The sequence below is a fragment of the Notothenia rossii genome (assembly GCF_949606895.1).
Source record: "Notothenia rossii genome assembly, chromosome: 4".
NCBI classification, from domain to species: domain Eukaryota; kingdom Metazoa; phylum Chordata; class Actinopteri; order Perciformes; family Nototheniidae; genus Notothenia; species Notothenia rossii.
In genome coordinates this window covers 10,108,591-10,124,907 of record NC_136902.1, presented here as the reverse complement: position 1 = coordinate 10,124,907, position 16,317 = coordinate 10,108,591, and the positions used below count along the sequence as shown (strand labels likewise).

General features: G+C 39.1%; 2 protein-coding genes across 4 annotated transcripts; one reads left to right on the top strand and one right to left on the bottom strand.

Annotated features, from left to right (window-relative positions):
• Positions 1–1,426: 1,426 nt before the first annotated feature.
• Positions 1,427–6,942, bottom strand: sarnp (SAP domain containing ribonucleoprotein). Of its 3 annotated transcripts, none has more exons than XM_079675442.1 (11): positions 6,784–6,942; positions 5,235–5,364; positions 4,984–5,027; positions 4,821–4,894; positions 4,224–4,275; positions 3,970–4,043; positions 3,044–3,087; positions 2,846–2,871; positions 2,686–2,754; positions 2,469–2,594; positions 1,427–2,360 (listed from the first exon to the last, which is right to left on the bottom strand). In XM_079675442.1, exons 1-11 carry the CDS (start codon positions 6,814–6,816, stop codon positions 2,319–2,321), a joined length of 714 nt encoding a protein of 237 aa, XP_079531568.1. In that variant the 5' UTR covers positions 6,817–6,942; the 3' UTR covers positions 1,427–2,318. The 3 variants fall into 3 exon arrangements, with proteins under 3 accessions (XP_079531568.1, XP_079531567.1, XP_079531569.1); XM_079675441.1 differs by having other exon boundaries at positions 2,846–2,874; positions 6,784–6,941; XM_079675443.1 differs by having other exon boundaries at positions 2,846–2,874; positions 5,265–5,364; positions 6,784–6,941.
• A 1,388-nt stretch (positions 6,943–8,330) lies between these two features.
• On the top strand, positions 8,331–11,013 carry LOC307038185 (tripartite motif-containing protein 16-like). The gene has a single exon (XM_079679507.1). The coding sequence runs from the start codon at positions 8,781–8,783 to the stop codon at positions 10,452–10,454; it is 1,674 nt and encodes a 557-aa protein (XP_079535633.1). The 5' UTR covers positions 8,331–8,780; the 3' UTR covers positions 10,455–11,013.
• Positions 11,014–16,317: the final 5,304 nt, after the last annotated feature.

Here is a 16,317-nt window from a genome sequence, read left to right as displayed (position 1 = left end):
TAATGAGAACCTGTGAATGGAAAACCTTTGTATGTTATGTGTAGTATGCAAAATTATTTTTCTATTCTTTGGCAACAATATATATTAAAAGTCAGCTCTTCTGCACATGCAAGACAAACTCAAGTTTCTTCCTTTTGGATGGAACAAATAGTCACCCTGAGTGTAAACAATTATTAAGTTAATCTAGATGTGTAATATATTTGCATTGTGAGGACTGAAAGTGAAAATTAGTATATATCAGAAAATAGCAACGGTGGGAGAAGTACCAGAGTGTAGGAATACTCTGTTACAAGTAAAAGTTCTGCATTCAAATGTTACTCAAGTAAAAGTAGAACAAGTATTAGCATCAAATTAAACTTGAAGTACCAAAAGCACTCATTATGCAGATTGGCCAATCTCAGAATAATATATATTAAATGTTCTGATTATTATTATTGATGCATTACAAGTGTTATCAAAGCCGGTAAAGGTCAAGCTAGTTTTAATGACTTTGTATACTGCAGGGTAGCTTGTGATTTTGCTCAAGGTGGAACTAAAGTCTGATTTAAGAGTTGATTATATTTCACGTAAAAAAAAAATCAAAAATCTTCAAAGTAAGTAAAGGTACGTAGTTGAAGTACAAAGTAGCATAAAATGGAAATACTTAAGTAAAGTACAAGTATCTAAAAAAATGTACTTAAATACAGTACTATTAAATGTACTTAGTTACTGAATAACACCAAGGAGGCTGGGGCTCAGTGGATAGTGTGCAGGACTTCGAATCAGGGGATAGCAAGTTCAACTCCCACTGCATTCAGCATGTCGTTGTGTCCCTGGGGAAAACACTTCACCCCAAATTGCTCCTGTGGGGATTGTCCACAGTATTGAATGTATGTCAGTCGCTTTGGATAAAAGCGTCTAACAAATGACATGTAATGACACCACTCTAAAATAGTTTCCATTCTGTATAAAACTAATACATTCAATTGCAAAGTAAGCTACTCAAATTAATGTCTAGTGACAGTAGTGTGTCCAGTGAAAACAGTTACGATACGTTGAGAATGAATCACGTTTTCTTCGGTTGTATCCTAACAGTTAGTTATATAACTATATGAATAGAAATAAAAATCGAAGTTTGCAACCTCTAAAACTTGGTTAAGAATCTGGATACATTATTTGTAATTTACGTTGCTACTCCGGCTTCTTTTTCCAAAAATAATGCTGTTTTGTAAACCCTTTTGGTCGGGCATATTATCTATGTATCCAAGTTATTAACTAACTACTTTAAGCATTACTTATGCTTTTAATTATTTGTATCTTCTGTCACTTATCAAGTCCAGTCTGTGACTTTCTATGGCAAACTGTGGATAGAATAAAGATATACACAGATACAATAAATAAGTATTTTTTTACCAAAACAACAACCAAGAGTCAAAAGAAGCAGATATCCAAAAGTTGAAAACAATTTATTTTAAATCACAAAATGTTATAAAATGGACAGATAACTGAAGCAGTGTACCAATGGAATCCCAAAGATAAAACACAGAAAAAAACAATAGGCTGTCTGATAAATCAAAAGTACAATTAAATACACAGGTACAGACAAATGAGTGAGTTAAAGCACTTAACAGACAGAAAAATCATAGTTCTGTATTTACGTGTGGTATGTATAAGTGTATTAAGATACTAGTTTGCTTTTAGTTCCTGCTTAATCTAGGATGTGACACAGATTGAGTTCCTATTTGTATCTATCCAATCAGTTAGAGCCTCACTGGTCTTTATGATGCTTAGTCAACACTCAAGTGGCCTTCACGCTTCCTGTTCTTCCAATAAATGCATTTTTGTTTTGCCTCCACTTCCTCATTTGATTCGGGACCTTTCTGGTGGATGACGAGTGCCCCATTCTGATTTAAGATTGAACAGCACATATTTCCTGAGATTTAGAGATTCAATTATTTCTGCTAAACAGCTGGAAGGATTTGACTGTGGAGATACTGCAGGTTTCTGGATAAAGACTGTAAATGAACTTTAATGCTGCTTTGAAAAAACAGTGACGCGTGAACATCGATGTTAATAGAAAGAAACTGATGATGCCTTTGCCGTTTATAAACACCTCTCAAATTGAATAGAAAGATAAATGAAAAGGAAGTAGATTTAATTCGGTTGTTTGAGATTATTTTCTTGTTTGTTTTACAGGATCTAACCCATCCATCTAGCTTTGCATCTAATTATACTTTTGATTGACAGGAGTCCTATCGGAGTCATTTGTTGTCTTTCGGGATCTCGGTTGTGCAGTAATGAAAATGCTTTACAAAAAAACACAGGCTCTAAAATGTTTTTCACACAATCCCAAATCTTTCCGCACGCTTCATTTTCTTTGCCTGTAGGAAAAGAGAAAGAACATTAATACACAATATCTATTTCTTGTTTAACTTGTTGCATTGTAGGAACATATCCTGTCTAACCAGTAACACGCTAATCAGACCTACCTCTACTTCGGGTGAAGCGGGTGAAGCGGCTGTAGCGACTGCAGCCACTGTAGCAACTGCACCTGTTGAAGCTGCTGTGACCCCGAACCGCTCCTTCCTCTTCTTCAGCTTCTCATCCTCTTCAATCTTAAAAAAACAAAAAAACAAACATAATTAGCATCACTTTCCATGCTAAATGTAAGAGTTGAAACATGATCATATTGAAGCTGGTCGTCACCTTTTGTGAAACGGAGGAGACGTTCATGCCAAATCGTTCTGCTCTCTTCTTCAGCTGATCAACGTTCACCTTCATGAGACATCAGAAAGGTTTTAATCAACATCGTGTCGTTGAGCAGAGGAATTCAAAAGATGTGTCGGGTAAATTATGCAACACTTACAGGAGCTTTAGCGGCCGCAACACCGCCTGCTTGGAACACAAGGAAATACAGTTGTGGGAAACGGTATAAGAAAATACCCCAACAGAAGCTTCAAAAGTTAAAATGTGAAATGACAAAACCTTCACGAGGCCTCAACGACACATCTTTTTTGTTTTGGTTCCTTGAGAAGATAGAAATTCAGTTGAGGAAAAGACTAACCTGCGGTGGGAGCTGGAGCGGACTTCTCTGTGGTTTCACCAAACCTAAACAAAAAGGAGCATCATTGTTTCAACATTGCTAAATACATTTACTAGTTTAAATCCCGTGGACTAATACCCGCAGTTTGTGGAGGGCAAAGACTTTTATTTTGAAGTGTACAGGGTCACACTTCAAGTATTATGTACTAAGCTTCCCGGAGTGATATGAGCTGACTTTTAAAAAGGGTGCCGTGCAGAACATGAAAACATTCCCAAATAAGACATGAAGTTATTTAAAAACAAATAGAGTGCATGGGGCATTTACTGAGCGCATGCCAGATAGGCCCCACGAATGCTCCGTTTCAGTTTTTTGTATGTATTTATTTTTAACACCCTAACTGCTCATATGCGTTTTCTGTTTAAAGTACATTTTGTTAACCTTGGAGTTTTTAGTAACTGGGTGTTTCTCAATGTCGAGGAAAGCTGCTCCAGAGCCACTATTTCAAGCATACTACGTCATCGAGTGCCTCCGAAGGACTGTTCCAATGTCCAGCATACTTGGAATTCTACCGAGCCCGGCATACTTCGTTTGGAGAAATGTTGAGGCTGCACATGTGTAGACTCCGGTCTTAAAATCCCCACAATGCTTTGCGCATGGACGAATTCCCCCAAATCTGTGACGGGGCCTCTCATATGACGCACACCTGCACACTTACTTGCCTGTTCCACTCTTCGTTTTCTGAATGCCAGGAAGTATTCTTGCCTCGCTACTGAAGCAAGTGACTCGGAAGACATGTGCTACCAAGCAAGCGTACTCAACATTGAGAAATACCCTCCGTTACATCCCCTCTAATCTCAAGAAGGACGGACCATTGTTATTATTACCCGTAAGAATAACGGCCAAATCACAGAAATAAAATAGTAAAAGCCGGAAGTATCCCGTCCTACCTTGCTGCACGGATGGCCTTTTTGCTTTCAGCTGTGGCCGGCAGGTTGAAGCGTTCAGCTCTCTTCTGTAGTCTCTGCTCAACAAAAGGGAAGTGTTTGAATCAGAACAAAAGCTGCTGCTGCTTCTGCTGATCAATATTTGCTGAAAGCTACCGTGGATAGATGATCTTGGTCTTTAAAGATCAGATATCACTCCCACATGATCCATTAACGTCTGTATTAAGATGTGTAGATTAAAGGCTCGTCATACGTACTTCACCAGTAGATGATGGAGGAACGATTTTCACCACCTTCTTATCTTCAGCTCTGAAAGAAGTGACACAAAGAAGTTAGAGGACCAAACACGGATTAGTGGTGATAACTAAAGACTCGTTTTAAACCTGTGTTTATGAGTATGGGGCTAACTATGTCAGACATTTAAATACAAACCCTGATAACTAATAATACCCGAAATGAATTAATGTCAATTAGATGTATGCATTTTGGGCATAACATTACATTTAAACACCTTCAATTCAAGGTGGAAGACTGTTGTTTAAAGTGCCTTCAAACTGCCTTCAACTCAGTTTAAGGTGGACGCAGCGTTTTCACTTCACAGCAGATCAATTTCAAAAATTGGTGTCCCCATTATTCACTTAGAAGCAGAGTGAGGGTTTCTGGTTGTTGAAGCTTAAAATATATTTCAAGGTCAAAACTCCAGCAACACATTGGGGGTATGTGATATGTGTTTGATGCCCTTAATCACACACAAAGTAGGGTTCAGGAAAAAAAGAAAAGTACGTTGCATGAAATAATTCTAATACAAAAAGGTTTATTTTTTCTGTATTGAACTAAATACAAAAATAACATACGTCTCTTCCTCAGCAGGCTCCTTCTCGCTTTTCAAATCGTCGGCACCATCAACACCATCGACCTTAGTGAATTCCTAAAAAGAAGAAATGTAAACGTTTACAACGACTTCACAAAATGGATCAGATTTTAAAGGATGCGTGAAAACATCAGCCATCACGTTACCTCCGTGTCCTCTGCCAGCACATCATCGACATCAACATCTTCCTCTGTTGGGATTAAGGGAAGGAGACGTTTAGAACCAGCAGAGAGCAGGAACAAAAGACAGTTAAGAGATATCCGTGATATTGTTCGGAATAGAAAAGAGATACCACCATCTTAAATCAAAAATGTAGGCAGGCAAATTCAAAAAAAAAAAATCAAGTCCATGCGTTTCAGATTTCACTCCATCCACCAAGTTAACCAAGTATAAATACCATGTCTAAGTGTGAAGTCTGTCGTCTCACCGTGCTCCTCCAGGTACGCCTGCAGTCGGGCGATGAGCTCTCCTTTGTTTCCCTTGGTGTCCAGACCTCTGGCCTCACACTCCTGCCTCAGTTCAGCAAGCTGAGACAACAAGAGGAACAGCACTTTCATTTGATTGTGTGCCGATAAAGAGATGTAGTTGCCTGCATGAGACTGCCCATCTCCTCCCTGTCTGGTCACAGAGCTATCTAGCCCGACTCATTTGGGGACTTGGAACAGCTTGGCTCTTTTGAAAATTGCGATGCTGCCATCGATTTTCAATTTACCTGTTGTTATAATTTCTGAGCTGATAATGGTTATTTGTGTTGTATTGCTTTGTAAATCTAGTTTTAAGGTAGCTTCAGAGAACTGTGCCAAGCGGTTATAAAACCTGATTTCACTCCCACAGAACATGTAGTTTAGTTTGCATTAAATATCTAAGCTCCTTGTTAATAAATACCTTTATTTGACCAAACACATCTGTTTGAAGTTGTTTTCCTTTCCTTTAACGAGCTGGGTGGTAGCCTACTCAAAGTGTCTTGAAAATATTAAAACAATTGACTTGTTGAAATTAAAGTGATTTGACCAAAAGATTGAAAGCCTGTTCACTTTCCTTCCAACATTATCCACATGGAGATACTCCCAAATGGGAAAAAAGTGTGTAGTTAATAGAGGTTTACTCTAAACACAAGTGTTTATAAGACAAGATCACAACAAAGTCAATTCAGTAGACACAATTCCATGAATGTTATTCGAATAAGAATTGATTTGGTCAAGGACCACGCAGTAAACATTTTTCCTTTAATTTAATGCGGCTATTATTTCTATAATCAATCATGTGTGCCATTATAAATACAGCGGGACAATTTGAAGTTGTTTTGTGGGATAAACAGTCCAACACACCAAGAGGAACTCCCTGTAAAACCTGAGTGGACAAAGAAAAACTCACAATACTCACATTTGCGAAGCGGATACTACGGTATTTGTTGGCATGATTTAAACATGAAATGTTCAATGATATTTTCTGTGTGAGCATTTTAAGGACTTAGCTTTTCAGTATATCGTTTTTCAGAGAGCTTTTGAAACAGCATCCCAGAACAGTAGTAATTTAATTTGCCGGCTAATGTTTGGCTAACATGAATTATGACCGTGGGAGGTCAAACATGATGTTGCGAATTTAATTGGGCCGAGATGGCGGGACACTTTACGTCCAACCGCAGGAGATACATTTCTGTTTCTAAATAAATACCACAACGCTTTGTGTTAATATAAACTAGTTCCCAACAGCTTATTGTTGTCAACGGTGTGTTTGTAGCGTGTCTCGGAGCGGTTTGCTCGGCTAGCTCCGCAGCTGAATGAACAACACGCCGGTTGTTAGCCGGGCACATTTTATACTTCAAAAATCCTATTTATCCGTATCCTTCTTCTCTGGAATTACAACTAAAGATTGTTACAACATATTACTAACTAAGAAAAGCACTCAATGTTTTTAATAATTACATATTTATTCTCAGTACGTACCTTAAGTTTCTGGAGCTCTATCACTTCAGCCATCTTTCTTTGTTGATGTATCACTTCCTGGTCACTTCCTCCAATCAGAGTGCAGCGTCTCTCCTTCTGAACCCCTGGCGCTGACTCACTTTATTTCACAGCGCCACGGGATGGACGGACTGACGAACTGCATGTTGTTGTTTATTAAACAGGTTGTCACCATGAGCGTAATCTGCGCTGGGGACGCTGGGGACATGTCCCCACAACTTTTTGAAATGGCTGGCCAATTGTTTCCCTACCACTTATTGAAAAGTATGGTGTTCTGTATGTTGAGATTTTGCATATAAAGATTGATCAAGTCTACAAAAATATGTGCAGATTAACACAAATATACTTTTGTTATATTTTTAGTTGTCTTCAAAAGAGAAAAGGTGCAATATGCATGCACCATACATAGTTATAGTTGTGTAAACACAAATTATGCCTGGGTCAAATACAGTAAATTGAACGGAAAACTTTGAGGAAAAAGAAATACAAAAATATTTTTACCAAAAAAAAGAGGAAAGAAGAGTGCTTAGTCTGCACTTCACCACCTATCTGGGTCTGGCTACAGCCCCTCATCAACCTGCAGAAGAAGCATGGGGTGTCCAAACTACGGCCCGGGAGCCAAATGCGGCCCGCAGACCATTTTGAATCGGCCCTCAGCAAATTAAAAAAGTACAATGGAATACGGTCCACAAATGAAACTTGTGCTTGTCTTATATTTTACTTTTTAAATATAAATGTAAAAATACATTACACAGTATAGTATTCATGTGTTAATAAGAACACTTTTGAAATAAATTCAGTCAATTAAAGTTGGAAGCATTTTTTAACATATCTTAGTTGATAAGATAAAAATCCCAATAACTTATTTACATAACAAGCTTGAAATACACCCTTCCTATTTCTCCTTATTATAATCAATCTGAGGTTTCTGTTTTAAGGGATGAGCTGCCAACACTCACAAGAATAATTTACCAACATTTGATGGAGTTTGCTAACTTTGAACAGAACTTATGAGGTAATATACCTCTAGTGAGTGGGCCATCCCATCGTATATTTTTCTGTATGTGGCCTTCGGTGATAAACATTTGGACACCCCTGACCTATAGCCTGACGGTCACACAGCTTCAACCGTTATGATGCAAATATCTCTTCAACTGACTTCAGTTCATCCTCCCTCTTCCTCTTGCTGCTGTCCATATATCCATTGTTGTTTTTATACATTTCTCACATGAAGCCTTTTTCTAGTGCTTACATCCTGATTGCTGAGTCAACAATAAAGCAGTTTGGTGTTTACGGTCATGTGGCATGTGTATTTGTTAGTTGGTTCATGTGTGTAGCATTTTTAATGGCAGTGTTTTGAAAATGGCAAACAAGTGAATATGTCAGATGTCTGTGTCTTACTAGAACTGTGTGCAGTGTTTTGCACAAAGTGCCAAGTTGAACTGCAAACTTGGTGCAGAGCTGAAAGTGTGTTTAGAGTTTTGGAGATTTGAGCTGAGGTTTTGCTCTTTGAGTGAGAGTTTAAATAATTATGCTTTATGTGAGATGTGTGTGTCTTAGCAACTGAAACTGTAACGTGCTACCTTTACTAATAGTTCGGAGCTGTCTGCTACAAAAGTCTGAGGGGACAGGAGATATTTTTCAGTTGAAGACTGTTTTCAAATGAAGAGCAGGTTGTAAGCGAGGCTCTGTTTGTGAATGAGGAAACAGTTCAGAGTGTCTGCTCCTCCTCCTGGAATGAGTCAGAGATTGATGAGCCCTCCCTCTTCTTCCTGCTCTCAGACACAGCCAGCTCCACTCTGTATGTCCTGGTTCCTCCCCTTTAGATCCACACTGCGGAGGATGGGTGTAACCAAAACGTAAAGTACAAGAGCTGATAGGCCAAATTCACCGCCCACACACATGTTGTTCAGATCATAGCTCATAGTTTCAGTTCTCAGGAAGTGAAACTCACACACTCGCTCCCACTGAGAGCTGAAATGGCGCAGAAAGGAGTTCAGCTGGACCGGGAAATCTTATCTTGTCCGATCTGTCTGGATCTACTGAAGGATCCGGTGACGACTTCCTGTGGACACAGCTACTGCATGAATTGTATTAAAGGCTTCTGGGACGGAGAGGATGAAAAGGAGATCCACAGCTGCCCTCAGTGCAGGCAGAGCTTCACACCGAGGCCTGTCCTGCTGAAAAACACCATGTTAGCAGCTTTAGTGGAGGAGCTGAAGAAGACTGGACCCCCACCTGCTCCTGCTGATCTCTGCTATGCTGGAGCTGGAGATGTGGCTTGTGATGTCTGCACTGGGAGGAAACTGAGAGCCTGTAAGTCCTGCCTCGTGTGTCTGGCCTCTTATTGTGACCAACACCTCCAGCCTCATTATGAATTACCTGTCTTTAAAAAACACAAGCTGGTGGAGCCCTCCAAGAAGCTCCAGGAGAACATCTGCTCTCGTCACAACGAGGTGAAGAAGATGTTCTGCCGCACTGATCAGCAGTGTATCTGTTATCTCTGCTCTGTGGACGAACACAAAGGCCACGACACGGTGTCAGCTGCAGCAGAGAGGACTGAGAGGCAGAGAGAGCTGGAGGGGAGTCGACAGAACATCCAGCAGAGAATCCAGGACGGAGAGAAGGAGGTGAAGCTGCTTCAGCAGGAGGTGGAGGCCGTCAATGGCTCTGCTGATAAAGCAGTGGAGGACAGTGAGGAGATGTTCACTGAGCTGATCCGTCTCATGGGGGAAAGAAGCTCTGATGTGAAGCAGCAGCTCAGATCCCAGCAGAAGAGAGAAGTGAGTCGAGTCAGAGAGCTCCAGGAGAATCTGGAGCAGGAGATCTCTGAGCTGAAGAGGAGAGACGCTGAGCTGAAGCTGCTGTCTCACACAGAGGACCACAACCAGTTTCTGCTCAGCTACCCCTCCTCACTGCCAGCCCTCAGTGAACCTACACACTCCTCCAGCATCAACATCCGTCCTCTGAGATACTTTGAGGATGTGAAGGCGGCCCTGTCAGCAGTCAGAGACAAACTACAGGACGTCCTGAGAGAGGAATGGACCAACGTCTCACCGACTGAAGTGGATGTTTTACTGTCAGCAGCAGAGCCCACCACCAGAGCTGGGTTCTTAACATATTCACAGGAAGTCACTCTGGATCCAAACACAGCAAACACACTGCTGGTATTATCTGAGGGGAGCAGAAAAGCAACCATCATGAAACAAAAACAGTCTTATTCTAGTCACCCAGACAGATTCACTGTTTATCCTCAGGTCCTGAGTAGAGAGAGTCTGACTGGACGTTGTTATTGGGAGGTGGAGTGGAGAGGGGGAGGAGTTCGTGTAGCAGTCGCATACAAGAATATCACCAGAGCAGGGTGGAGGGATGAATGTTTATTTGGATGCAATGACAAATCTTGGACCTTAAATTGTGACCAAAACAGTTATTCATTTCGTTACAACCGTATCAAAACTCCTGTGTCAGGTCCTCCGTCCTCCAGAGTAGGAGTGTACCTGGATCACAGAGCAGGTATTCTGTCCTTCTACAGCGTCTCTGAAACCATGACTCTCCTCCACAGAGTGCAGACCACATTCACTCAGCCGCTACATGCTGGAGTTTGGTTTTATCATCCTCATGGAACCACAGCTGAGTTCTGTAAACTGAAATAGCCTGAAGTCATTTGAGGAACTCTTCTACTTCTTAAACTCATTGTGTGTCCATCATTGTTGCTGAGAGCTGATTGTTCATGTCTTCACTGCACAGAGATCAGCTGTCAATCAAACATTATGGGATGTGCTTTAACATCTTCTCATGAGTTGTTCTGTAGATGTTGGAGTTTCTTCAGGCGGCGCTCCTTCCTGTGTCTGTGTAGCCATGGAGGCTGTCACTGCTCAGGAGGATTTCTGTTCACCTCAACTCATATTTCTCTGCATGAAAATGTAAAGTTTGCTCTAAATATTTGTTGAATATTTCCATTGATGCATTTATATTGAGTGATTTCTCTTTGAATGCCTGAGTCTTAAGAGAGAAAGCAGCAGAGCTTCTTTCATTGTAGATATTTTATTCTCCCTGCTCTGGAAAAAAGAAGATACATTTATAATGACATGTATTTTCACAGACTAAATGTTATTGTTTTTTCCAAAATCGATTAACAAATGAGATACTTTGATGTTAATAAAATGTTTTTGATCAGAAAATGTCCAGTTCCAGTTTTTTTCAGTTGCTAAAACACACACATCTCACATAAAGCATAATTATTTAAACTCACACTCAAAGAGAAAAACCTCAGCTAACATTTCCAAAACTCGAAACACACTTTCAGCTCTGCACCCAGTTTGCAGTTCATCTCGGCACTTTTTTTGCAAAACACTGCTCACAGTTCTCTAAGTAAGACACAGAAATCTGACATATTCCCTTGTTTGCCATTTTCAAAACACTGCCATTAAAAATGCTACACACATGAACCAAGCAACAAATAAACATGTACTGACGTCAGATGAAGAGTTATTTGCAGCCTAACGGTTGAAGCTGTTTGACCGTCAGGCTACAGGTGATGCTTCTTCTGCATCTTGATAAAGGATCTGAGGTCAGACCCAGTGAGGTTGTAAAATGCAGACTAAGTATTTTTTTCTCCTCTGTTTTTTCTAAAAAGATTATCTGTATTTATTTTTCCTCAAAGTTTTCATTTCCATTCACTGTATTTGACACAGGCATCATTTGTGTTCACACAACTATAATTATGTGTTGTAATATATTTGTATTTCTGCACATATTTGTGTAGATTTGAATAATCTTTATATGCAGAATTTTCTACAGACAGATCACCATAAAAGATGAGTGTGCTTTAGATAAAGCACCATAGTGTGTAGTTGGTGGGACAAAGAGTAGTGTACAGGGCCGGCCCTAGACTTTTGGGGGCCCTAAGCGAGCTTTGGCTTGGGGGCCCCTCTCCCTCTAGCACGTTCTCACTACACGGAACAAACTTTTGTCTTATGTTAGCATAAGCACACATATTGTATAAATAAGCATGTAAACACAGTGGACCTAACCTCCTGTAGTGGGGTCTGGGGATTCAAGCAAAATTAAGAGATCTATGGATACATCTCTCAACACCCATATGAAACAGAACTGTAAACAGATTTTTATTTATGGATATTTTACAAATCACTCCCCTTTTAAACTGTATTCTTGTTTTGTCATATAGTATTTCATATCTGTTTATCATTTATTCTATCTGGCTGTCCATCTCATAAAGTTCACATAGAAACTAGCTGTCAATAGGAATATCATAAGGAAGAATTATAATTTCATGCAAAAATCTGTCACAAAAAGGGGTTGCACTTTTAAATTTAGGTGTTGTTATGGCAACGTCAGTGGCCAAACAGCCACATTTACTGCTGCAAATACGTTCAAACATGTCTTCTATACGTAAAGCAGTGGCATGCCACCATTTCAACTGACTTTTTCTCAGAAATACTATCACATAACATCCATATATTTCAGTGCTAGGTTGATGCTTAGCTAAGCTAACTATGAAACACTTTAACTGACAGGACTCCGGATCAACTGTGTACTGTAAGGTAGCTTCTAGCTTCATGTCGAACAGTAAGTCAACATTTCCCAGAGAGCTTTCTTTGAAATCACCAGGTAACGCTAAAAAAGATTACATTTAGATTGTATGACAAAGTGTTTATTTAATATATCTGGCTAGCTATAGCTACTTGCTAACGGTTTAGCTTCCCCTGCGATTCAAAGTAACGTCAACGTAATTGTAATTTATGCTTTGCTTACATGTTCGCATAACTTGGAAGTTTACTGACATGTACATACCTTGTTGGCTCAAGTGGTGGCTCTGGGGTTGTTGTGTGAGCCACCACTTGAGAATTTTCGTCTTTTTTAAGAAAAAATGTTCTTATGTCCATCTTCAAAAACTCTGAGTCTTACTGACAGTTTATTTTAAACATTGTCAAAGCTCACAGGATAGGTACCTGTCAGCCAATAAGACAGATGTTTACTTCCATTCAACTCTCAGGTTGGTCTGGTGTCTTGCCTCTGTTGCATTCACTGAACACGGGAAATTACAATCCTGCCGTCCTCTCTAGTGTCATGATGAGGTTCATGTAAAGCACGGTTAATGTATTATATTATTGACTCAATAATATAATACATGACTTTGAGAGTGGCCAGGGTCAAGCATTGACACTTTCACAAATTGGATGGAGGGTATGTTTTCTAAAATAAATAACAAAGCTATCTTCATATGTGGAGATTTTAATATTAACCTGCTTTATCCTAACAAGCACACAACTACTGATGAATTTATTAATACAATGTATAGTCTGAGCCTATTTCCGAAAATAACTAGACCCAGTAGAGTGACATCCCATTGTGCAACCCTAATAGATAATACATTTAACAATGACATTGAAAACCACACAGTAAGTGGCTTATTAATCAATGATATCAGTGATCACTTGCCAGTGTTCACAGTCTATGATAGCAACCACAGGAAAAATAAGCCTGACAAAGAAAAAGGATACAGACGGATGCGATCAGAGGAATCCATCACCGCACTGAAAAATGAATTGCTGGAACAGAATTGGGACACACTTTACCAAGAAAGAGACATTGATACTGCTTATGAAACCTTTCTAAGGATATTTATATGACAAAAACTGCCCAATTAAAGAATACAGCAGAAAACAAAATATATTCATTGTCCATGGATCACAAAGGGATTACAAAATGCCTGCAAAAAGAAAAATACACTCTATAGGGAATTCATTAAACAATATAATATATAATATAAAAATAAGATGACTAATATTATAAGAACAAGCAAGAAAGACTATTATAAGGAATTTATAGATAAAAACAAAAGGAATATTAAAGGAATATGGGATATACTTAACAGTATTGTAAGAAATAAGTCGAAACAAAAAGGATATCCTGAGTATTTTAATGATAACTATAACGAAAAGTATAATGTAAATAATGTAGCTAACAACTTCAATCAATTCTTTGTGAATGTTGGACCCGATTTGGAGGAAAAAATCCCTGATCCAGGGACAACTGGGGAACATCAACGCGATGTTTTGGAGAGAAATCCCTGCTCAATGTTCATTACACCAGTTGATGAAAGAGAGATATTAAATATTGTTCAAAAATGTAAAAATAATACTGATTATAATGACATTGATATGAGATTAGTAAAAATGGTCATAGGGGGGATTTCTAAACCATTAACGTACATCTGTAACCTGTCATTCCAAACCGGTACTTGTCCAAACAAAATGAAAATAGCTAAAGTCATACCTGTATACAAAACTGGGAACAAGCATCACTTCATGAACTACAGACCTATCTCTTTACTTCCCCAATTCTCAAAAATACTAGAAAAAGTATTTACAGTTTTTCTCGATTGCTAACACACGTTTTTTTTTTTAATTGCTCAGTTTCTCAGAACACTAAACACAATTCACAAAACCACACACCCAAAGTGCAAAACACCTAATTTCTCCTGCTAAATGAATAACTGCACTCAAAACTACATAAACACTTACCAAATGCAAACGTTTGCACCAAATATAACACACTTCATTCATAATACTAGATTGTTTGACCACCCAACTACACACTGCTGAGCATCATCTAAAGCACTTTCATATTTATGGGCTATTTTCTGTACATAGAGGTTTCTGCAGAGAAAGATTGCTTGAGTATACAGAAATACAGGAAATGAAGAAATACAATTTAGTTGTTGAAAAAAAATCACATTTTATTCAAAAATAACATTGTGCAACATGCATCTCAGCACATAGTTACTATGCCTCAGATCTCTCTAAGTGTGATGCATTGTTTGCCAAAACCCAGTTTGTAGCTGCTGCTTCTTGTGCCTCATTGAAAATCCTTAGCCTTCCACCTGCACCTCTTTGTTTCTCAGTCCTTCAAATAAACAACAAAGATATAGTGGTTGGTCAGTGTCTGTGTTGCATACTAGTAAGTCTACCACAGTAAATTGTGCAGGATTTTTGTACAGTTATAGTATGCCAACAATTCAATTACAGTAATGAAGTAAATACGTTTCACACAACAGATATAAGCACTGATATATCATGAATTATGCAGAGCTAAAAACTGGTAACTAACCTGATATCAAGTCTAAGTGTCCGGATTACAGAGGCAACAGTTCATCGGCTTAGATTAGGCTGAACCCTCTGAACGTCCTCTCCCTCCAGCTCTACCTCTACCTCTCATTATTCCTCCTCTCACTCTAACCCCACCTCTTCCTCCTCATCTCACTCTCAGCCCAGCTCTTCCTCTTCCTCTTGCTTCCATGTTGGCTTCCATTGTTGCTGTAAGAAAGTACTCACCTGTGGTCTTTTTATAGTGCTAACATCCTGATTGATGAGCCAACAATTATGCTACCAGGTGTTTGGTCAGGTGGAACGTGTTTCTTGATCATTGGTCCATGTGTGAGGCATTTTGAATATCAGTGTTGTGTATGAGCTAACACGTGACTTTATGTCAGATTCCTGTGTCTTACGTGGAGAAACGTGTGCAGTGGTTTGCAAAAAGTGTCATGGTGATTTGCAAATTGTGTGAAAAGCTGAAAACGTGTTTAGAGTTTGGAGATTTGAGCCGATGTTTTGCTCTTTGAGTGTCAGTTAACATAATTGTGCTTTATGTATCAGAAAAACTGTAACAACAGACTGGTCACATTCATAGAAAAGCACAAATTAATCACGGACAGTCAATACGGATTTAGATCAAACAGATCAACATCACTGGCAATTATGAAATCAATTGAGGATATCACAGATGCCCTTGAACACAACAAATATGCAGTAGGGATTTTTATAGATATTAAAAAAGCTTTTGACACAATCAACCATGACATCCTATTATATAAATTAGAAAGGTATGGTATCAGGGGTATAGTTTTAGACTGGATTAAAAGCTATTTAAGCAATAGACAGCAGTATGTAAAGATGGGAAATGACTGTTCTTCATGTTTGGACATTGCTTGTGGTGTCCCCCAGGGGTCAGTGTTGGGTCCTAAATTGTTTATACTGTACATCAATGACATCTGTAGAGTATCCAATGTACTGAGGCTAGTTTTGCTTGCTGATGATACAAATATATTCTGTTCTGGGGAGAACATAGAAAATGAAATGCACAAATTAAAAAGATGGTTTGAGTAGAGTAGGCAAGAGGCAATCTAGGCATATTAACAAAATTAATTAAACATACTTATCACGGCGACGGTGTACAGAGATAATTTCTTTTTTTTCATTTTTTTTTGTTGTTGCTTGGGGGCCCTTAGTGGCTGAGGGGCCCTAAGCGGCCGCTTATGTCACTTAATGGGTCGGGCCAGCTCTGGTCGTGTACTATAAGTGAAGTGTGTGCCATTTGGTGCAGAAGTTTGGTTTTGGTAAGTGTTTATGTAGTTCTGGGTGCAGTGCTTCATTTTGCAAGATGTATGAGGTGTTTTGCACTTTGGGTGTGTGGTTTTGTGAATTGTGTTAAGGG

What these genes read in the sequence shown, in the direction of transcription:
- LOC307038185 (XM_079679507.1), top strand. Translation starts at nt 8,781, where the DNA reads ATGGCGCAGAAAGGAGTTCAGCTGGACCGGGAAATCTTATCTTGTCCG.
- sarnp (XM_079675441.1), bottom strand. Translation starts at nt 6,816, where the DNA reads ATGGCTGAAGTGATAGAGCTCCAGAAACTTAAG. An exon ending in TTGCGGCCGCTAAAGCTCCT is followed by an intron (nt 2,755 to 2,845) that starts GTAAGTGTTGCA and finishes TGTCTCATGAAG; the next exon opens with GTGAACGTTGATCAGCTGAA. An exon ending in TCTCCTCCGTTTCACAAAAG is followed by an intron (nt 2,595 to 2,685) that starts GTGACGACCAGC and finishes TGTTTTTTTAAG; the next exon opens with ATTGAAGAGGATGAGAAGCT.